Source organism: Pelobates fuscus, chromosome 2 (genome assembly GCF_036172605.1).
Source record: "Pelobates fuscus isolate aPelFus1 chromosome 2, aPelFus1.pri, whole genome shotgun sequence".
Classification (NCBI taxonomy): domain Eukaryota; kingdom Metazoa; phylum Chordata; class Amphibia; order Anura; family Pelobatidae; genus Pelobates; species Pelobates fuscus.
The window spans coordinates 181,795,988-181,820,632 of NC_086318.1; the positions used below are offsets into that span (position 1 = coordinate 181,795,988).

At 42.8% G+C, this 24,645-nt stretch overlaps 1 protein-coding gene across 1 annotated transcript in view; it reads left to right on the forward strand.

Annotated features, from left to right (window-relative positions):
• LOC134586245 (CD109 antigen-like) overlaps positions 1–24,645 on the forward strand; it is a 368,983-nt gene that overhangs the window by 94,567 nt on the left and 249,771 nt on the right. The window contains exons 5-7 of the mRNA XM_063441738.1: positions 759–884; positions 3,937–3,976; positions 10,432–10,519. Of these exons, the coding sequence (XP_063297808.1) occupies positions 759–884; positions 3,937–3,976; positions 10,432–10,519 (254 nt within the window). The remainder of the gene's footprint in view (positions 1–758; positions 885–3,936; positions 3,977–10,431; positions 10,520–24,645) is intronic.

Genomic DNA, 24,645 nt, shown 5'->3' on the forward strand with positions numbered 1-24,645 from the left:
CACACACACACACACTAACAGACACATATGTAACACATATTTTTTTAATTTAACCCCCCCCCCCAGCCTCCTTACCTTTGGAAATGCTGGGGAGGGGGTGGTTCTCTTCCTCCCTGGTGGTGGCTGCTGGGCGGGTGGCATTGGCGGGCGGTTGGCGAGGGAGCACTTCCCCTGAGCCGTCTGCTCCGCTCCCGCGCGTGTCGCTGAGTGAGGCTGGGAGCCGGAATATGACGTCATATTCCGGCTCCCAGCCTCACTCTGCGGCGCGAGAGGGAGCTGAGCAGACAGCTCAGAGGAAGAGCTCCCTCGCCAGCCGCCCGCCCTGCAGCCCGGCCGGCTTGTCAGTTAGCCGCAAGGCTAAGAAGGCATTTGCCCTGGGCATTTAGGGGCAGCTTTTTTTGCCGCCCCCTGGAAAATGCCGCCCAAGGCAAATGCCTTGTTTGCCTCGCGGCTAAAACCTCCGTGGGTACTCTAGTAGATCCAGCAAAAACAACACGTTGTTAATGTCAAATTATCTTTGACAGATATAATATAAATGTACTGCTTATGCTACAAAAATAAACCAATGACTGACCTTTCAAGAAGACTACATGTTTAGTTTCTTAACCAGTTATATGGGAGTTTAAATTGCAAGTTATGTATTCTTTATAAACATCTACATGTGATGAAATTATCTCCTAAAATCCATATGCACAAATGTTAAAGACCACAGTTAATTTACTAATTTTTTTTTTTTTTTTACTTTTGTTCTTTGACAGGATCCTGAAAATAATATTGTTCAGCAATTTCAAAACCTAACCAGCTATTTGGGCGTTGTATCAACTGAGTTTGTTCTGTCTATCAATCCCATGCTTGGTAACTGGTCCATAGAGGCTACAGCAGATGTAAGTCAAGTGTCGTGGAGCATTTTTTACTCATTAAAAGAGATGTGTACTGAAGTGCCAAGCCATTCAGATGAAATTATGAGTGGAAGAAAATTGATTTCCAAAAGCCTATTTAATGGCTCCTTGTATCATGTAGGCTGCATCCCTTGTAAAAAAGAATAAGGCTGTGCAAAAAATGTAAATTCAAAGTAGTTGTTTTTACTCTCTACTTTGACTAGAGCTAATGAAAAAGGACAAGCTGATGCACTGTGTGCTTGACTGACTGATGGGGTCTAACATTGATTTTGTGTGAGACTAGTGAGCCAAGCCACTTACACAGCAGCATTTTCTTATTTTATTTAACTAAAAGGAGCATTCTGGCTAACATAACAACTTCACTGGAATGATCTCTACGCTTAGTGAGTTAAATTATTCATGAGCAGTTTAAACTCAGTCTTGCATCCAGCTCAATAGACCTTGTCCCCTACCCTTCCGCTAGTCTCGGATTCTTGAAACAGGAAGCCTTGGGCAGGGGTGCCACTTATTGGCTAAAAGTATCAGCTGACACTCTAAACAAACTGATACCTCCCCATTTAGAAAAACAGGTTGAGCTTAGCAGCAGCACCACTGACCAAGTCTGTCCTCGGCTTCCTGTTTCAAGATTAAGGAAGGTCAGTGGCAGACCTACATGACACTAAATTCAAGACTTTGTTGTTAAACTGTTCATGCATGGTTTAACCCCTATAGGTAACCCAGAAACAGGAACCTTCTGGCACCATAACAACTTAACTTCAGACAGAAGACATTTTATTTTGTTTTCTACTTCTGTGTTGTCCACTGCTGTGTGGAACAGCTTTGCACAGTGAACCTGCACTCCAGCAGATACTCTTGTGTAGTACTTTTGGTTTAAAATTAATTTAGTGGATGAAGAAGAGTTCTTCAGGTTAATTTGGGGTAGGGCTAAGGGCTTCTGCTCTACAGGAGAAGACTACTATGTTAGGTAGGTTCGATTTTACATAATGTAGGCTAGTAGATCATTTCTATTCTAGCTCTCACACACACACACACACACATTGTGATCCTTGTTTGTAAATAGCACAGTCCTCTAGGGTAGACAACAGGCACAGTCCTTTTGTTTTCATATAATTCAGGCAACTCACTTTTAATATCCCTCTCTATCAGGGTTAAACTAACAAAAACATATCGCACCAACCTTATTAAATAGCAACACTCTGCTAGCTAGCCTGTTGCTTTTCTTTCTCCCCTCCCAGTGCTCTAAGCCAGCCTTGCCTTGACTGCTTTCCTTTATGCACTCCCAGAGCTCCAAGCCAGCCTTGATGGCTTCCTTTCTGCACCACAGTGCCTAGTCTTCTTGACTCTCTCAATGGAGAGAACAACCTGCTTCCTGAGAGGAAGCCAGCAATCCCCCATTACCTGCCTAGCAGGGAGTGGTTTATTCCCACTGCTACAGCTGATTATCTGCAGCTGAGCAGTGTTTGGAGACAGTTCCAAAAAACTGACCTGGACCTTAAATCCATCCAGCCTCCCTACATTTGGAAGAGCTCGGTGGATTATTTACCTAGAGTCTAGTGGGGCTTCTGAGATGGCTGTTGGTCAGGCAGCTAGGTGGGCAGGCAGGGGGGTGGGTGTGCAAGTTAACCAATGAGGGAGCTGTGATCTTGTTCAGCTCCCTTACACACCTCTTAGTGATGCTGGGAGCCAGACTGATGTCATATTCTGGCTCCCCCCATCACTGGGATGCACGAGGGAGTTGAGCAGGAAGTATTGCAACAAATACTCGCTGAAAGAAGCAGTGAGCAGCAAATTGCTTACATCCTTAACATTTCAAAGACAGCAGTTCATAAGAACAAGGTCATGTAGCAGACATTGGAGACAAGAAGGCTACAGACTAGCAGTTGGCAAAAGCAAAACTCTCTGGACTGGAATGACCTCCTTAACCATAGGATGACATACACAAAGAATGGTAAATGGTAGCTTAGGGGAAATGCATGGAATATAAAAAGAAGCTTCAAAGGACAGTACTGATATGCAAAGCTAGAAAAAAAGCCCTTTGTCAATGAGAATCAAAGAAGAGGTTATTAGGGTTTAGGACCACCCAATGGGTATTGTTAAACTGGGACTGCAGCCCTCTAACAGTGTGTCTGGGCCCCTATAAAATCAGTAATGCTGTGATCAGGGCCAGCCTTAGGCCATTAGGTGCCCTGTGCGAAAAGTCTTCACGGCGCCCACCGCCACCAAGTTGCCTGTATAAAGTCACACGCTCAGTTACAGACAGTCACACACGCTCAGTTATAGGCAGGTAGTCACACAGACTTACCTCTTTACAGTATGGCTGGAAGGGGGAGTGGATGCAGTTGGTTGTTGGGAAAGCAAGGGTCTCCTTCCTTCTTAGCCCCGCGATTTTTTTTATTTTTTTTTATTTTTTTATAATTAATCCTCCACCCGGATACCTGTTTTAGCTCCCCTGACACCGGCCATGTGCAAGCTGTGTCAGCCACATGGCGCCCCCAGGCACCCTGTGCGGCTGCACAGCTCTCACACCCCTGGCTGCGATGAAGTGAGAGCCTATTACTTACTCTCACTTACAGTTGAGCCCATATGGGGGGGTTTAGAGGAGGCACAGGCAAGAGGGAGGGGGTAGCAAGGAGAGAGCTGGTTTTAGCCCTACACTCAGTTCAGCCTCAGCCATCAGCAGGAATCCAATGTTAGTCACCATCCTGCACAGTATGTAAAGGGACTGAGCAGGTCCACACTGGGCCTGGTGATAGTTTGTGAGGTTGAAGGACCCACTATTGAATTTTTTTTTCTTCCTCTTCTGATGCCAATTTGTCTCTCAGTCCTTTCTTTTATGTAAATATATAAAGTGTAATTTCTCACATTATGATTTATATCATTTTTAGCTTCAAGCTAAATATTCAACTAAGACAATTTATTGAAAACTTTTATTTGTAGGTATAGTGCTATATATTTAGCCTTAATGTTTGTTTGCTTAGTGAATATCCGTTGAATTTTTTGATTTAAAAAAACCCCAAACTTCTATGCTTTCTTTTAGAATACTCAATCGTCTGCCATTTTCAACGTTACTAATGGTGGTAAGTTACCCATATTGTTAAAATGCAAGTAAATTATAGATAAAACTAAAATGTATTCAAAAAAAAATTATTTCCTGTTCTAAATCAGTAAAAAAAGATCAATACAATTTGATTTCCTGACCTTGCTTCTGAGCTTTGCTCACCACTTTTAAAGCGTCATTTCTTGGTGTGTCACACCTTCTGGGGAATTTGCAGAGATGATGGAAACTAGTTGCAGCGGAACAGCACTCCCTTATTATCACGACCCTTAGGAGCACGTGGAAGTGGAGACGAGGTCCCAAAGGGTCTGTGGTGGCGTGGAGGCCTTTAATGGGAAGAAGCCAAATGAAGAATCCAAGGAAACAGGAGCAGGGGACATAGAAAGAAAACCAGAGTCAGGCAGCAGACAGAAGTAGCCAATCAATCTGGAGTCAGGTCAGGAAGCAGGCAGGAATAATCAACTGGAGAATCAAGGATCAGGAACCAGACACATAGGCTGAAAATCAGGGCAATAGGCAGGTATATAGAGACAAGCAAAATAACCAAGCACTGACTGGAAGGTGTGCTTGGTTTAAATAGGTGGCTGGGATCACATGACCGGCCACCTCCCACCAGTAGGTGGAACACACAGGATCTATATAAGGAGGTCAGGGACTCGGCGCCATCTTGCTTTACATCATAGTCCCTGATCTGTTCCTCCCTCATGGATTTGCAGCTCTCCTCCTCCTCCTCCTTGTGCAGAAGGCCAGCTGAGGGGTCTCCAGGGGCAGGTGAGTACACAGTAGTGCCGTGACATGTTTCAAGTACACAATGTGTACGATGCAAGCAGAACTTTTTTGTTAGTGTCAAGATGCAGCTGTAAACAGGTAAAGTGTACTTGAGCATGTTCTTCTTGTATCAATGTCCCTTTATTCAAGTGGCCAAAGTAACACATACAAGAAGGACGTGTCAGAGTACTTTTTATTTGGAAGCAATGGGGCCTGTACACTAAGGGAGCTCATCAGGTGGCCCCTGCACTTAGGGCCAGCTGCTGTGCATGTTACAGCAGGGGCCCGGTCGAGCACTATGGCCATTTAAAAGTCCTACTAGGACCCTTGCTTATCGGCAGCAGTGGGAGGAAGTGACAGCCTGTCACTTCCTCCCAAAGAGATATAAGTCACACGGGACACAGGGGGAGAGGAGGAGGGTTGGGCCGGGAGAGCAAGCACCTAACTCCTAGCAGCCGTAACCTGCTACCTAACATGAAAGTGTACATTTTGTGCGCATATATGTATGTTTGTCAGTATGTCTGCCAGTGTTTCTCTATATCTGTTTGTCTATTAGTGTGTGTGTCTGTGTATCTGCATGTCTGTCAGTGTGTGCATCTGTGTTTTTGTATGCTAGTCAGTGTGTCTGTGTATCTGTATGTCTTTCAGTGTGTGCATGTGTGCGTCTGTGTATCTGTATGCCTGTCAGTGTGTGTGTCTGTGTATCTGCATGTCTGTCAGTGTGCGCATCTGTGTATCAGTGTGTGTCTGTATCTGTGTTTCTGTCTGTCTATTTCTGTCAAAGTGTGTATCTATGTGTGTATCTGTGTGTTAGTGTGTGTGTGTGCGCGTGTGTGCGCGCATGTCATCAGTATCTGTATCTATTTATCTGTGTGTGTGTCAGTGAGCATCTGTGAGTGGCAGTGTATGTACATGTGCCTGTATTTCAGTATTTAAGCACCAACACTACACACAAACACACCCCTGCATTCATTCAACACTACATACAAACACTGCTGAATTCAAACGTCAGCACTAAATGCAAACACACCTCTGTACTTAAAAACTAAATTACATATAAACACACCACTGCATTCAAAAACCACACTACACACCATTGCACGTCTGTATTTAAAGGCCAGAACTACATTCATACAGACATACTCCATACAAAAACATGCTTACATTTTAACACACACACAAACACTGTTCAATGCTAAATACAACCCTGTAAACATGGGAAAATAGTAAAACCCCAGCTGTCAAAGTATTGTGTGAGTTGTACAACAGATGGGGATTTAACTTTAGGACAACCTTGCCCTGGGGGGAGAGGATGGAAGGGCAAAAAACATAATTATTGCACCAGTGCCCTGTCTACATTAGTTCTGCCACTGGGTAGCAATCCTACTGCAAGCAGGGCTGTTGCAAGGATTTCTGCCACCCTATTCAAAGATCCATTTTCCTGCCCTAATAAGATACAGTTAAATAGTACCTCAAGTTTATTCACTAAACATATAAGGAAGCATTCCACTGATTTTATTTTTAACACTTTAGTAGACATACCCAGTGGTGTATTCTGGTTTTGTGCTGCCCTAGGCATGACAAAACTCAGGCACCCTCCTTCCCCCCCTCTAAATTTCACTTCCTTTTAAAAACCAACACGCTCTTTGCCTGACAGACACATGCTTTCACTGATGCATATACACTCACCGACAGACGCACACATCCGACCGACACACTAACAGACACTCACACTCACCGACAGACACACACATCCGACCGACACACTAACAGACACTCACATTCACCGACAGACACACACATCCGACCGACACACTAACAGACACTCACACTCACCGACAGACACACACATCCGACCGACACACTAACAGACACTCACATTCACCGACAGACACACACATCCGACCGACACACTAACTGACACATGCACACTCACAGACACACACACACTCACTGACAGGCACATATACACTCAGTGTCAGACACACACATTTGCTAACAGACATACACATTGAGTGACAGATACACACTCTAAGTGACAGACACGAATACACACACTGACAGACATACACATTCACTAAAAGACACACACTCTCACTGACACACACTCTTTGACACACAAACACACTCACCAACACACACACACACACACACACACTAACAGACACAGATGCACAAACACACTAACCAACACACACTTACACACTCACCAACAAACACACAGACATTAACAATTTTTTAAAATTTCAATCCACCCAACCTCCATACCTTTGCTGGAGTGGATTTCACTGGGGCCCAGGGACGTATTAGCCATGAGGCAAACAAGAAATGTTTTTCCTTCACTTGCAGTCACCATTTCTGCTAACTCTTCTCTACTTAATCATTGCAGTCCATTGCTTATTTCTTTGTTTATTTTTTCTTACTGTCTTACCCCTTTTACAGTTTTCCCTTGGTGCTTTATTTTTTTTTTATTCCAATTGGTCTATTCATTAAATGGTGAGCTAAAAAACAAGACCAAAATAGAGAAATTGTTTAAAATCTCATCTCGTTAATTGAAAAGGTTTTTGAACTTAGTTATTTTGACCTACGTTTTACAGAGACACTATAGTCACCAGAACAACTTGTAGAAAAGTGAATTTAGCCCAGCTGTTTGACAGCTGGGGAGGCGCTCCTAATTTAAAATATAAAAGTGATAATTTCACAATGAAATTAGCACTTTTATAAATGGGGATTTTAAAGGGATACACCAATTCAGCAAGCTGCACTGCTTTATTAGTTTGGAGTACTCCTTGAATGCAGTTGTTCTAGTGAGTATAGCATGTCCCTGCAGGATTTTTGCAGTAAACACTGTCTATTCAGAAAAAGGTAGTGTTTACATTACAGCCAAGGGACATCACCACCTCAGGTGGCTACTAAAGGTGCTTCCTGGGGCACTGATATTCAGTGTCTCTACCCTCGGCATGGAGATGTTGAACAATCCTCATAGAGATGCATTGATTCAATGCATTTCTATGAGGAGATGCTGATTGGCCAGAGCGGTGTTTTGCACAGCCACCCCAGCCCGCCATCTTTTCTGAGATCATGAGAATTGACAATCTTAGCCAATGCAAATGTTTTACTATGGGAAAGCAATGTGATTGGGTGATATCATCAAGTTTGATGATGTCAGTCAAGGAGGAACAGACTGGAGCAACAGGGAAAGGAGAGTGATTAATATAAATACACTGCCTAATACTTACTGTACATCAACACACAACTGCCTTTTACATGCATACAAACATAATCCATACATACACCAACAAACACAAATTGGCTTATACACACTGCCTAATGCATATAGTCTGGATACATACCCACACTTTGGAAGACTGTGAAAGTAGTGCCTATCTATAAAAGATGTGACACTACTTTGGTTTCTAACTATCGCTCAATATCATTGCTCCCAGTATTGTCAAAAATGTTAGAAAAATGTGTCCATACGCAACTATGTGAGTATCACCAACAATCTAACCCCTGCTCAATCAGGTGTTCACCCAAATCACTCCACTACAACTGCCCTCTTAAAAGTTTGCAATGACATCCAAACTGGCATGGAACAAGGAGACCTAACTAAAGCTATTTTTCTTGATTTTGCCATTGAAATTGACACTGTAGACCATGACATTCTACTGCACAAACTGAAAAACTCAGGTATTGGTGATCGTCTACTAACCTGGTTTCGATCATATGTATCGGATCAATCACAATATGTGTCCATTTCTGACAGCGACTCCCTCCCTCTCCCAGTCACGTGTGGTTTTCCCCAAGGTTCATTCTTGGCCCGCTACTATTTACATAATTTATAAAGGTATGCAAATCCTCAAATGTACACATGTATGCAGACAACACAGTAATCTATGGAAGCAAATCTAATCTACCGCAGTTTGAGGCTGTGCTCCAAGACCAGTTCATAGAGGTAAAAAAGTGGATTACAAAAAAAAAAAACCTCTTCCTAAACAGTGACAAAACTGTTCCAATGATCTTTGGAACTGTATCTAAATTACACAATTACAAAATTCCCATCTATCCATGAAAACAAAATCAAATAGCACACTGACCGCAGTCGACTCTTTCAAATACTTGGGTATGTTGCTAGACCCCAATCTATCTTTTGGCCTCCACATAGAAAAACTTGCATCTAAACTTTATCCAAAACTAAGTGCCCTGTACAGAAACAAATCCTGCCTAAACTCTACAGTAAAGGAAAAGATTGTACAGCAAATGCTGATACCAATCATTGATTATGGGAATGTAGTATATGCAAACCCACCTTAATAAACTTAATACATTGTATAACTCGTTCTGCCGCTTTGTGCTACAATGTAATTACATGACCCACCATTGTGACATGCTAAAAGAACTAAACTGGTTGTTGCTGGAATCCAGACACACCCTTCATCTTTCCAATCTTGTGTTTAAGAGCTTTTCTGGGAAGCTCCCACCCTACCTGAGCAGAATGTGCTCCGCAGCTGTTCCCACCTCTTATAACCTTTGATCCAGTACCAGCACTTTATTTACCGTATTTATTCGAGTATAACGCGCACACGTGTATAACGCGCACCCCTAATTTTCGATTAAAAATCGGTATAAAATTTTATACCGATTTTTAATCTAAAATTAGGGTGCTTGTTATACTCGAATAAATAATACCGACCGCCGGGCTCATTACAAGCCCGGCGGTCCTGGGGGGGTGGGCAGCAAGCGTTTACTCACCTCCGTGCAGCTCCTCCAGCTTCCCAGTGTAAATCTGGCGAGACCCGCGGCCAGCTCTGACGACGTCAGAGCGTCAGAGCTGGCCGCGGGTCTCGCGAGATTTACACTGGGAAGCTGGAGGAGCTGCACGGAGGTGAGTAAACGCTTACTGCCCACCCCCCCAGGACCGCCGGGCTTGTAATGAGCCCGGCGGTCCTGGAAGGTATATTTATTCGAGTATAACGCGCACCCTTAATTTTAAATAAAAAATTGGTTAAAAAAAATGCGCGTTATACTCGAATAAATACGGTAGTCTACCTCAATACAAAAATAAAGCGGCTCCATCCTCCTTTTTCTCCAGAGCTCTGCAATTATAGAACGACCTCCCGCACACTTTCAAATCTTTCCCAGGCCATAAGCCTTTAAGAGATCCCTCTCTACATATCTCAAAACAGAATGCAACTGTCATGGTTGATTTTACATTTCCTACTTGTTCTATGGTAAATTTTGTATATATTGTGTATTAATATTGCTTTTGTATTTTATTGTACCCTATTGTAACAATGCAATGTTTTGTGGAGCCAGGGTATACTTGAAAACAAGAGAAATCTCTGCATCCTTCCAAGTAAATTATTTTATAAATAAAATAAATACATTTAGTCACACAAACTATCTAAAACACTCATACACTGCTTCACAGTTTCAGATTGCTTTATCCAAGTATAACATTTTAAACTCTTATGCTGCTTTGAGTTTGTTTTTTGTATGTGGCTCTTTTATTGAGAAATTGGTTGAAAAATTTAACATTATATGGTCAGTCCTAGAAATTATTTGTTTTGTATTTTTTTCCTTTTGTTTTCAAATAGTTTTTTTTAAATGTAACCCGTGTACAATCCAGCTTATAGTTTCTAATTTTCATTATTATAGAATCAGTCAGAAGAACATACGCACAATCACTACTTTATTTTGTTATTTCAGATTTACCTGAATTTGATGTTACAATTAATTCATCAAATATTTACATTCCAACACAGCAGCTGAATCTGACTGGTACTATCATGGCAAAGTAAGTTTAGCTGTAAATGAATTATGATAGATATATTTGAAATAATGGACCACAATCAATGACTAACAGGATTAAATGGAGTATATTAATTTATAGATACCTTGGTGAATACTAGATGATTTTTTCTATCCTTATGTAATAATATAGACATTCCAGCATATATGTAATTGATTTTAAGGTATGGTGGCATTACACCCACATTTATGGCTTGGTTCCAATGTTATTTTACAGACCAGTAGTTATTTGCTGATGCTACCATTAGCAAGTAACAGCTGTTTGAGTGAACCCATAAATATTATATTTATGGGATATATATTTTTATTTTTTTTAAAGTGGTAAATATGGCTTTTTTATAACGTATGTATACTTAACACAATATTAAATATAAATTAAATGTTAAAAAAGGGAAAAGCAATGAAAAAAACCTCACAAGTGTTACATTTAATAATTCTACACAAGTGCAACAAAATAAAACTCAAAATACATTCACTAATTAGTGATTGTTAAAATGACAAATATGTCTAGGATTTCTATTCACTATTAGATGCCATAAAACAAATATTACAAGGATTGAGTAATGGTTTTAAAGCTCAAACTTTGCAAAATCTGGCATGCTGAGATTACAACTTTTATAGTAGTCACAGAATCCAAAGCCAATACACAGACATATGTATTTGTAGAAAGTACATCCTCAACCTATGTAACTAAAAGCATTTTGACATTTTTCATTTAACCATTTTATCATGAAGCTTGGTCAAAATATTTGTTTCACACATACTTTCTTTTTGGGGAATTCACATACCATGCATAACCTACTATTGTAAACACCCATGTTTGTATCCTGCTTCTGTTTTTGAGTATGACTATATCCCACATGTATGCCTTTTGTACCAATCCTACCCCTAGTCCTGCTCCCAATATAACACATAAGCCAACCCTTAATACAACCACTAACCCTACCCATAATACAATAATCCTATTTACAATAAGTGAGTGCAATCAACACATAGAAATAATAAAAAATACTTTGACATCACCTCTAAATATTTTTTTAAAAACTGATCTGTAGCAATTCCTCTATTATCTTGTGCTTATATCTTTAAAAAACAATAACATTCAAAATAATGTAAAATCATTATACAATATGGGATAAACCGTATCTAAAGTGGAAGACTCATATGTCAGAGCTATAACACGTAGCTCTGGTAGTAGAAGCTTTTGGGTCTGTATGGGCAACCTCTTTCCTCTTGATCGATATGTGTATTCCCTCTCCAGCCAGCAATCCTGTAGGTAGTCTGAGAAACAATATATATATATAGTGGCAGGATGGCCAGACTCTTGACAATAAACTTCAAATGCAAGTGTCAGGAAAAAATAGTATTGCCGTTTATTTGCACTTTCCACAGGGTATACAATGCTGTGCTTCACAGGAATAAATAAAACAAAAAGAACATAAATCCTACTCCTACTCCAACTTGGAGACTTACTAAACAACAGTATTCATGTCTATCCAAATTGCCAGCTAATCCAGTTCCTAGTTTTAAACAGTTTAAACGCAGCACTTTTAAAAATACAAGCCTTTACAGAGTACCTTTTCCACATTATCTTTTCCTTTAGAGTCTCAGAGTCTTAGGCTTAACTGCCTCCTTTCTCTCAACTGTTAGACTCGATGCCTTCAGAGGCTGACCTTTTAAAACACTAGTGCAGGTTAATTACAAATTTCACCTTAAGGGCTGACTTCCACCAATTAACCCTAGTATTTGTCAGGCCTTAAGCCTCCCGAGTCTCCTCATGCTTCCGGGTTTGACGGAGCTTAGCCACACCTCCATTGACGCGGTCTGCTATTTAATGCGACCGCACCAGCTGATAGACGCTGGATTATTGAAACGCGTACCGCACCAAATTCACCGGCTAACATACCTCGCTGAAGACGACCACTGGAGGAATATTCAAGTCCCCAACATCTCTCCTCATCACCGACAGGTGCCTGTTTTCTCTGCAACCATTCACTGAAGCAACCGCCTCAGAGGAGAGCTGGGGACACAATCCCTCTACTTCTGGAAGCTAAGTACTTACAGTCTCTGAGATAAGAGCTAACAATGCTAAAGCTTTATGTCTTCATACTAAAGTCTGCTATCAAGTTGTCCAGCAAGCCTGCTACAGCATCCCTCAAAACAAATACTATTTAAGTTATGCTACACCAGTCTTGCTACTGATAATTCCAATGTATACAATCTCTTATAATTTGAACTGTTAACAAGAATAACGGACTCTAATGAATTCTGAACCTTGTCATTGCTAAATGAAACAAACCGTTTATTATTTAAAGAAACAGTACCTGTTATTCTGGAACTGAAGTCTCAGTTCCATCTAAGTGTCTTAATAAAAGATCAAAGTCCTAAGAAATCTGCAGTTGTGTTCCACATCATTTACTGTGAACGTGACAGTATTCTTGGAATAGAGAGCGCTCCAACCTGTTACTAACAAAAGCCTCTCTGTGTGTGTCCCCAGGACAAGTCTATGAGGTCCACTACCTCAGGTACCTCTGGCTGGTGAAGGAGAGGGAGGCCGGTTACCTCCCCTCCCCAGGACGCTGGTTGCTGTACGGTGGGGGGATCGACCATATATTTGTGGTCAGGGCATAGAGCCGTAGAATTAGTAACATAAAACAGACAGTGCATGGAAAAAGTCAGTTGTGGTGTGCCGTAACTGACGAGGTAGTAGGCCTGAAATAAAAGAGGGCAAAAAGATCTAACCAGTTTATTCAGCCTACAATACAACATAGAATATCACATAATCATATTTTTAAATGCAAGGCGCACCTCTTGTACCGGCTGAGGAATGTATCTGGTGTAAGCAGTGGACTTCCATCGGCCTAATATCTTAATGATGTGAGCCGGAATATTCCTTTTAGAAGTGGTAGTAGCTGCTCCTATTCTAAAGGAATGACCTGGATATTCGGCTAGGTTCAAGCCTAACCGAACCAACAACATCCTTACATAGAGCATGAATTTGCTCGTAGTGAGCGTATTCCCGTGTAAGGCTAGCAGTGGTTGGGTTGGAGCCGAGGGAAAGGAGGAGAGGTATTGATCGAACACTTCCACGGGGCACCATCTATTACCAGTGGGTAGTAGGTAATAGTGACCATCTGACCCTTGGCACTTGTTTTCGTATGGTGTAGGGACAGTAAATAGTGATCGTGTGCTTTTACCAGGTTTGACCTTGTGATAAAGTTGGGGGTGCAGTAGTTAGAGGTGGTAAATTCTTTGGGCCGAAGAAAACCATAAAAAGCTAAATAGATGGCTGTTTTAATGACATGATTAGTGGGAGTTTCAAATGGTGAAGTGTCTAACAGGTTTGACAGTGACTGGAACAGGAGATTGTGGATGGGTAATCTGGATGGTGTGGGTGTAGGGGTGGAGTCCTTGATACCTTTAAGTATAGCTTTAACTTGGTAAGATGACAGAAAGCGTTGTTTATTAGGCCAAGTAGTGAGGATGCGATGTTGAATACCGGTGATGTATAACTTAATAGTGTTGAATGTAAGTGTTAGGTGAAGGTGGCAAAAGGAAATGAACGCAATCATTGTTTCCATGGAAAATTGGTCTGTGATCTTGAAGTCAAGCAGAAATCTATTAAAGATATGAAAGGCCCTGCCGTATGCCTTATTGGTGTTAACCGAAAGACCCATTTGAGAGAGTTGCTGCCCGTGAGTGAGTAGTTCCTTTAGTCCCAAACCATCTCCTGCCACCGCGGCGCTGGAGTTGGTATCAGGGTAGCTGTTGGTAGTGCCGCCTGGAACTCCTGAAATTGAGACCGTGATAAATGATCAGCAGTGATATTCAGAACCCCAGGAACATATATGCATGTTAAGAAGAAACTGTGTTTTGCAGCTAGCCACGTGAGAGTCCTCATAAATCGCATGATGGCCAGGGAAGCGGAACGTCCTTTGTTTACAATATGGCGTGTTGCCATGTTGTACGAGAAGCAACGCACTGTATTCCCAGACCAGCAAGCACCCCATTTAACTGCTGCTGCCATGATTGGGTAGAGCTCAAATAACGCAGAGGTGTCTTTAAACTCGGGAATCTCATTAATTTCCCCAGGCCATATACCCCACATCCATTTATTGGCAAAAACTGCGGCAAATCCAGAAGTGGCTGCTGCATCTGTCCATACAGACACTGACCTATCCGTCCATACTGGAATGAAAATGCTTTTTCCATTCCAGTGCAGCAAGAATTCCCTCCACATGCGTAGGTCAGCGGTAGCATGAATGTCTAATGTAATGCGTGCGGAATCAGATTGTAATAGGGGAAATAAGCTCAGCAATCGTGATATAAACGCTCTCCCTTGTGGTATATTTTTCATTGCAAAATTAAGTGAACACAACAGGGATTGCAACTCCTTTCTATTTCAAGAACCACCTGCTATGTAATGGTCAATGGCTGAAAGGATGCATTCAATCTTCTGCCCGGGGAGGCTAGCCTGCATATGCACAGAGTCCAGCACCACCCCCAAGAAGTTAATGATCGTATCCGGACCTTCAGTCTTTGTGGGGGAAATAGGTACTCCAAGTTGTGAGAGCAGTCGTTTTGTAGAAAGGAGGCTACTGGGAGGTAAGAGGTTGCTTTCTACGGACAAAAAATAATCTAGGTAATGGATAACGGTAGGGCATTTACGTATGTTAAGCAGCATCCAGCACAACGTCTCAGCAAATATATCAAAAAATCCTGGGGCTGCTCTTAGACCTAAATGTGAGACGCATGAAAAAATAATATGAATCATGCCACTTAACACCATGTAAATGCCACAGGGACGGATGGATAGGGAGTAATTTAAATGCGTTCACTATGTTCGTTGTATTGGAGAGAAAATTCCTCAGATGGAATAAGCGAGTTAAGACTTGGGGTAGGTGATGCGTGGGGAGCAGAGAGGTCCAGAATCAACCTTTTGCTTATTGGAGGATTTACTTGTGACAAGTCCTATGGGGTTAGTTCTCCAAACCGCGAAAGGCGGGGAGTCGAAAGGGCCTTAGTCAATTTCTTTCTGTAGAAGTAGGTCAATTGTGTCGGGAGCTGCTTGGGCCGTCTGCAAGTTCTTACATTCTAAGATCCCAGTAGGCATGTGCACAATACCAGTGTGAAACCCCAAAGTGAACCCTGCCACCAGAAATTCTGCGAGATGTGGAGATAGAGATCCAACTCTTCCCTCCTATCAGGATATACGGAGCATATCACGTCTCTATAGATCCCGAAAGCCAACACAAATTTGGGTATGGATAGCTTGCGATTCAATCTAGGATCCCTAGATTTTAACACTACAGACACGTTCCCGTATGCATACGTTTTATTTTCAAGGACATCTTGAGAAGCAATGAGAAGTGATACCAGATTGATATCCTTCCCTTCCAAGATGTCCTTCTTGATGCTAGCAGGCACCATGTGTGCCGGGTTAATAATATGCGGGTCTTTCATACCAGTTATAATATTACCCATTAGGTGGTCTGGGCAAACCGTAGCAACAGGATGCCCTAGTTCTGAGGGTGACCGTTGCTGGCTATCTGCATCCATCTTATCAAGTTTTGCCGTAATACGACCCAAGGAAGTCAGGACTGAAGATAAAACAGTATGTAGATCAGCCGACTGGCTACCACTAGACCCTTCACCTGCCCCCGAATTATCAGTCTGAGTATTCAACAGTCTATATAATTCGGCTTTACTAGCCATAGCAGGGAAGGGAATGTTCCTTTTCCTCAGTTCGGCAGTGATCCTAGGAATGGTCCATGCCCTGAGTGATGCAGGGCTTGCGGTGTCGTCACCCCGGGAAGAAGTGACTGATCTAGCCGGTGTACTTGGAATGGACAAATCTTCCCCGCCTTCAGGTAGTTGTGACATGCTACAAAACAAAATAACATGTTACCTGGGGCACTACCCGACTGGCTGATGTAACTAATGCCAAGCGGCGAAACTATTACGTAATAACGTGACGGGTGAGGCCCTGCTAGTTGCCAAGCGGCTTTGAGAGGCACTATCTATGATTTGGCTCATGTGGGGTATGTGGCCATTGACATTATGGCGGGGTGATGGCCTCTCTGTGACTTGTAAAAGCATAAGACAGAATGGGAGTGACAAGTGAGGCCCTCTCTATGCACCCAAGCGAGGCGGCTACCTATGAATTGGCCCGAGGGAATGTCATACCTCTGAATGAGGATGGGTGTTGGCCTCGCGGGACCACTAACGTAAGGCTTAGAAGGCCAGAAAACTTACCTAGAGGCTCCTGTTCTTAAATGCCAGTATACCCCTGTACTATGAACCCGAAAGGGTAGGGAGGATGGGGAAAATTGTAGAGAAAATCATGACGTACCTGATGAACAAATTGCAAGGTAGTAGTAAGAGGTGAAACAGGCGTTCTGTAGTTACCTATGAAAGTAATAGTGAGTTTCCAGGGTTATGATAATATGCAACCCTCCTACCCCCCTGCTAACAGGATACCTACCAGTATATATTCCAACCGTAGGGGACTGGAACCAAATACTCCAAAGGAGTAAGGATGACCTAAACCTAGTAATACAGAAAATACACATAAGTACCCGTCCCTTGTGGGATCATGAGAGGATAATAACTAGTGATTACTGACCTATACAAGGTGAAATAGCATCAAGTTGGTATAGTAGCAGCACACTGTGGATGCTGTTGAGACTGAAACAAAAGGTCCATAATTACTGACATGCTACAGATCCCTCAGAACCTAAATATATATGTCCTATAACAATTGCAGACATATGATACTCTTAGCTGTGGTACATATAGTGTACGTGTTTGGACCTTTAAGAGCTGGAGACGTAAAATGCTTATAGAAAAGGTATTCCACCTCTAGTAACCATCTGCTGATTTATTCAAAATTTCAAAAGTAGCCTTTAAGAGCCACATACCTATCAAGCCATACAACCCTACCAGAACCCCTATTATCAATAGTAATCTATCATCATCTATTTGTGAAAAATTCCTAGCACTAAGCCATAACTATCAAGACCACCAGGGGTCAGTCAGACATGTTTTTAATACTATATCGAAATGTATCTACAAACTGTGTAGAAATAAGACCCGCTATAACCAATCCAGCCACCAGAGGTCGCCATAACACCGAAGACCCATCACTAAAAATAGGACAGTGTTCGGCAAATGAACGGCCTAAGCAAGCCATAATTATAACCTACCGAATGACCGAATAATCTAACAAATCGTCAAACGTTTAACCGAATGCAGAGTAATGTGAGTATCCCCCCCAAAAAATGCGAATATACAGCGTGTGCCCGTCGACCCCCCCCCCCCTGACGTCATCGGCTGCGCCGTTAGTGCGACGGCCGCAACTTACGATTTTGTGACTGGATGCGAGCCTGGAAGCCCCCGATACAGTTTGTCTGGCTGCAAAGGTGAAACAGTTTGAACCTCCAGGAAGCTGCCCACGAGCTGATGCTAAGTAACAGCTGTTTGGTCGGACCGGAAGTATTTTGCCATATGTATTTTGAGATAATCAGTTAGATTGTAATTTGAGGAAGCCTAAAAAGCGAAATGTGTATTGGGAGCTTGAAGAGTATATTCTAATATACAATATTAATAATAATATATAGCGCTCCACTGTATATTTTGTTAGTAACTCTTACTCCTGCTATTAATACTGCCCCTAATCCTACATCTGAATGATTCCCTCTGACATTGTCAGTTTTGAAATCAGCAGAATGATTTTCCAGCTTACCCAGTCAAGGAGACAGTTAGAATTGAGGAAGCAATTCAGACGGGTAAAGACAAGTCTTTCAAGAAGCTTTGAGAAAAAAGGGAGCAGGGATATAGGACAATAGTGTCAGGATCCTATCCTGACAAATAAGTTCTATGTTCATTTATTTCTGTTCCTTTAAATCAAGTACCTAGCCACGAGTTACCTAAGTCTCTCACCTGCATAGCATGAATCAAGTCTGCTATAAAAGGCCACACCTGAGAAAACCAGATGCCTTTACATTGAAGTTGATGTTCTTACTGAAAGACTTCAGATCTTGGCTCCTGAGAGGCAACCTAAGACTTACCTTCATTGCTTCCAACCTGATTTACTACCAATCCTGCTCCATACCCACCTGGATTACTTACAATTATTATTATTCTTATTATTATTATTATTATTATCATTTATATAGCGCCAACAGATTCCGTAGAGCTTTACAATATGAGAGGGGATTTAACTATAAATAGGACAATTACAAATAAACTTACGGGAACAGTAGGTTGAAGAGGAACCTGCTCAATCGAGCTTACATTCTATAGGAGGTGGGGTGTAAAACACATTAGGACGGGAATTTGCAGTCAAAAAGGTGGACTGCCCTTTAGGAGAGGGCAAGAGACAGGTATGTGAGGTAGGGGTTAGTCTCGGAGGCCATAAGCTTTCCTAAAGAGATGGGTTTTAAGGCACTTCTTAAAAGATGCAAGACTAGGGGAGAGTCTGATGGCGGTAGGCAGGCTATTCCATAGGAAGGGAGCTGCCCGCAAGAAGTCCTGCAAGCGTGAGTTGGCCGTACGGGTGCGGACAACGGACAGGAGGTGGTCACGGGCAGAGCGGAGAGACAGAGAAGGGACATACCTATGGATCTGTGAGGAGATATAAGAGGGTCTAGAGTTGTTCAGTGCTTTATAGGTGTGAGTTAGTACCTTGAATTGACTGCTTTATCCTGCCTACCTGATTTATACAAACCTGCATAACCGCTATCTGGACATTGCTGATCACTCTTATTTACAAGGTGTTATTTTGAAACCCTGAAACCTTATTGTTCTTTATACCTGTCTTACTATTCTACCTATACTTTTATCTCTAGTTTTCTTATTATTTGCAAACATCCGGACTATTTTATATATAGGGCATATTGCCTAAACCAGTGTTTCCCAACCCAGTCCTCAAGGCACACCTACCAGTCCAGGATTTAAGGATTACCCAGTTTTGTCTAAGGTGTTTTTAGAAAAAAAGAAAAAGCACCTTAGACAAAACTGGGTAATCCTTAAATCCTGGACTGGTAGGTGTGCCTTGAGGACTGGGTTGGGAAACACTGGCCTAAACCATTTCATTCTATAAACTATCCTGCTGTTATGTCAATACCTACCAATAAAACCTCTTTTGTTAACTCTGGCCAAAGCAGCAAAAAACAGGCACGTGTACAGATGCTTTTACACTGCAATTATCTTAGCTAGGGTGAGTTCTCACATGACTGCTTTGGTGGACAGGGTTGCATATTTAAGAGAAAGCATTGATTTAGCATAAGCATTCATGCAGTATCTTAACATGCTGACTTCTGTGCTAAAGAGGGTCTATTAACTTACAATTTATTAACCCACAGTTTGGTATCTCGCGGTATGCCCTGGTGCTCCATAGGCTGTCTAGTGTCCAAAATGTGGGCCAACATACGTGCAGCTAGAACATCTCTGCCGTGGCATTAGTTAAAACCAGACAGTTCTGCAGTATGTGTGGAATCTGCACATGTTTAAAGGTAAATACTGACATGCGTTATAACACGGTTGCAATGGATAAGCAGCTGCTCATTGCCTGTGGCTAATATATGGTGTTGCTTGCTCCATTGCTGCTATGTGTAACTAACAGTCTCTGCTGCGAGTTGCTAGGGTCAGTTCTGGCTGCAGTGTGAGACATACTTTGCGGTGGGATCTTGCAGCGTCTCTGCTGTAGGGTCTGCAGGGGCACGGATTGTCTCTAGGTCAGTCCATCTTGGTCAGCCGCCTCCGGCTCTGAGGGGTTGGCAGGTGGGCCCGGAGCGCTGCGGGGTCCCCTTCCCCGTTGGTTGTTGTCGCTGTATGTGGATATCCCAGAAGTGGTTCAGTTTCACCTCTGAGCTCTGCAGTGGGTCACTCCAGTGCAGTTGTGTTGGTCGCGTGGTCATCCTGCATGTCCCACTGCCGGCCGCCATTTTAGGTGCGCCTTGTAGGAGGTTGTAGCCTTGCTTGTCTGGGTCAGGCTTGTACTGCTGTCTCAGCTGGTTATTGTGGATGTCGAGTGCGGGCCGGGATGACCCCTGCCGGCCCAGGGGGGAGAGGAGGAAGGCTGGTGCACTGAGGGGTGTGTGTGCGGTGTTATAATCCAGAAGAGCAACCGTCTCTCCCTGGCTCGGCCGCATGTAGGCTGACATGTGCTTTGCATGGAATCCCGGGCAGTGTGAGTCTCATTTGTGGGTTCCTTCGATGCCCCCGGGTTTCCCCAGCTCGTCCCATGCCCTTTGACTAGTGGGTGGGTTTGTGTTTGGGGTATATATCCCCATTATTGTTGCTTCTTGCAGGAGCTGATTTACAGCACATCTATCCTGCTCGGCAGTCAGGCTCCGCCACCCCTACAGTAGCATTTTTAAGGGCAGCATGGACAACTCCAGAAGAGAGAGAGAGCAGTTGAATATGTGTGTTAAGGAAGGAACAAGACAAGAGGAGAGAGATCTGATAAGGTGAGACGGGGCATGATCAAGCGGGCAAGTGGTGGGTCGAGAGGAAAAGAGAAGCACAGCCACCTCTTGTTCAGTGGCCTGGGAGAAAGTCTGAAGGGTAGGAAATGCATGACCTAGGTGTGGTTGAGAAAGAGAGGGGCAAGGTGGGGAGAATTATTTCTTCAGCTGTTCAATCTTGCCGGTAAAGTACTTGTTGACCATTTAGGTCCCCAGCTACAACTCACAGGGAGTAAAACAAGTATTTTTTCTGAGACCATCTAATAGAAACAGCAGAGTTTTACTCTTTCATCAAAAGCACCTATAGTGGCTGTCTGAGTGACAACCACTAGAGACATTTAAATCCTGCAATTAAAGTTCCCATTATGCAGAACGACGTCACAAATGTGTTGTGGGGGTTGGACACAGTGTTCCTTTAACTCCTAAACAGCAGAGAATTGAGCATTGAGACTACAGGGGCATGATCTATACACCAAAATTGATTAATTAATCTAAAATTATTTTAGTGCTTAGAATATACACTGCCTGACCAAAAAAAGAAAAAGTCACCACGAAAATAAAAGGTCACACACTCTAATATTTTGTTGGACTGCCTTTAGCTTTGATTATGGCTTACATTCGGACTGATTTATTTCTGTCCAGTGTTGCATTAATTTTTCACCAAGATCTTGTATTGATGATGGGAAAGTCGGACCACTGTGCAAAGCTTTCTCCAGCACATCCCAAAGGTCTGGGCTCTGTGGTGGCCAATCCATGTGTGAAAATTATGTCTCCCGATGAATCCTGGCACTGTCATCTTGGAATATGCCCATGCCATCAGGAAAGAAAAAATCCACTGATGGAATAACCTGGTCATTTAGTATATTTTTTTAAATGTTTTTATCCACTTGAGAAAGCCCTAAGGGGAGAAACAGGTTGTGGAAATTTTAACTAACTGTATTTTAATAAAGGTATTTTGGCCACTTTCTTTGTTATGAGTTAGCCACTTTATCTTTTTTTTTTTTACCATTTTTATTATTTTACTACCTGGCATCTGAGTTTTACTTGTTCCAGAGAGATACTACTCCAAAGCATCCTTGGTGGGGATTATACCACTTACTGCCCAATTAAATGTGAGTAACCATTTGGTATTTTTATACACTCTCCTAGTTTTATCACAGTGAGCACTATTGCTGTTTTTTATGTTACATATGGTCCCCATCTGACGAGATATCTACTTACAACATTCCCTCACGTATCCCATAAGTGGGGATTATACCACTGTAAGCTGTTTATACTAGAGCTAGTTTTTAGCTCTCAAAAACGTGAGTAGGACCATATAGACCTTTTTTTATTGGTTGCTACCTATTTGGGTTTTATTGCACTATTAGATTTTCTTTTCTCTTTCATATGGATCCCACAAACCCCTTGATACCACTACTCCATAGACGTCAGTACCTCAGAACTGTGATAGTTCTCTCATCCTAAGGTTTTACTAGACTCTTTTCAGACTGTATATATATATATAGATATATATAACTGTTATTATTTTTGTTGTTCTCTCCCTTTTTTATATATTATTGTTTATTTCTATATTACTACTTGCTTATATTTAATTGCACATATTATCTCTGTGGTGCCTCCTTTTTCTACTTCCTTTTACCTATAGGGCATGTGAGGCAACCCTATCCTTTAGGTGTTCTGCCTTTATTTAAGTTTTTAAGCGCTGATCCTTCTGTACAATTTTCAGTATATTCACGTAGTCTGCTGACCTAATTCTTTTGGCAAAAAATGTTGCTGAATCTAGTTCTGACCAACTACAGCAACCCCAGATCATAGCACTGACCCCACAGACTTGTATAGTAGGCACTAGGCATGATGGGTGCATCACTTCATCTGCTTCACTTCTTACCCTGATGCACCCATCACTCTGGAACAGGGTAAGTCTAGACTCATCAGACCACATGACCTTCTTCCATTGCTCCAGAGTCCAATCTTTATGCTCCCTAGCAAATTGAAGCCTTTTTTCTTATTAGCCTCACTGATTAGTGGTTTTCTTAAGGCTACACAGCTGTTAAGTCCCAGTCCCTTGAGTTCCCTTTGCATTATGCGTGTGGAAATGCTCTTACTTTCACTATTAAACACAGCCCTGAGTTCTACTGTTGTTTTTCTACAATTTGATTTCACCAAATGTTTAAGTGATCACAGATCACGATCAATCAGGATTTTTTTCCGATCACATTTCTTCCTCGAAGACGATGGTTCCCCATTATCATTCCAGTTTTTTTTTTTTTTGTAAATATATTTTTATTGTTTCACTCGCAAAAAATATACGTTCCACATCACTATGGCTGTAAATTGTGAGACTCGCAGGTCTCCATTGACTCACTGAACGTAATACAAGTATATATCATCCATTTAACTATGAACTGTGAGACACGCAGGTCTCCATTGGCAAATACAGTGTGTAGTCATGCGTACTACTTCAGATTAGCTTTGAACTGTGAGATACGCAGATCTCCATTGGCATATTCATTGCGTAGACATGTACATAATCTCAAATTAGCCTGTTAAATGTGCATCCCTGGGTGTAATATGTGTTTGTACGGATGTGGGGTGTGGGTCTTGTGTAACAGAGCGTCAACTGAGGTCCGAAGCCCCCCGTGTGGTGGATTCCGTTTGATGGTTGGGCCGTGCTAGAGGGTGTCAGTAGCGGTTGTCGTGGCCAACAACGTTTGCGTGGTCGTTAGTGGATGTGGGTTCTCAGGTCCCGTGTGCTACGTGGACCCGCCGGTCCCTCCTTGACCCTGTGCGGTACTATTAAGGGTCGTTACCCCCTGGTCGTGCGTGGTCAGTGTCGTATCAGTCTCGACCGTCCATGTGGTCCGTCCAGTCCGTGTCCTAGTTGGTAGTCTATTTCCGGTTCTGATCCCCTGCGTGTGCGTCACGGCATGGCAGGGAGGTGTTATATGGGCTACCCCGGTCCTCCGCGATCCCCGAGGCCCAGGCAGGGTACGCCCCCCCCGGGTGTCGCGGGCCGCGGGTGACCAGTGGGCCAGTCAAAGGTTATGGGTTATGGCGGGGGGTGTCAGGTGGGCTAGGTCAGTCAGCGTCTGGGTCCTCAGATCGTCCTGGTACAGTCCCATCCCCGGGTTCGCGTTCCGCCCAGAAATTTGGAGTTGTCGCTCTCAGCAGCCAGTGTGTCCATGTGTTGAGATAAGTCTGGTATGTGTTGTTTGCGGTGGCGTGGAGTTCTTCCAGAGATCTTAGCTCCTCCATTTGAGTGAACCACGCCCCCAACGGGGGTGTGTTCTCTTTTTTCCAGTGTTGTGGGATGACTGTTTTGGCTATGTTAAGGATACGAATTGTCATTGATTGTTTGTATGCGGATCGAGTGGTTTTAGTGTGATGTAGTAGCATTTCGGGCGGGCCGAAAGGTGGTGGGTCGTCTGAAAATTGCCTAATGATTTTGTGTATGGTCTTCCAATACTGGGTTATCTTGTTACATTCCCACCAGATGTGCAGGAGCGTGCCCCTTTCCGTGCCACATCTCCAGCACTCTGGGGGACAGTCAGGGATACGCATGCTCAATGCGGCGGGCGTGCAGTACCAGTGAGTGAGCAGTTTGTACGCTGTTTCTTGGGTCTTACTAAAAGTGGAGCAG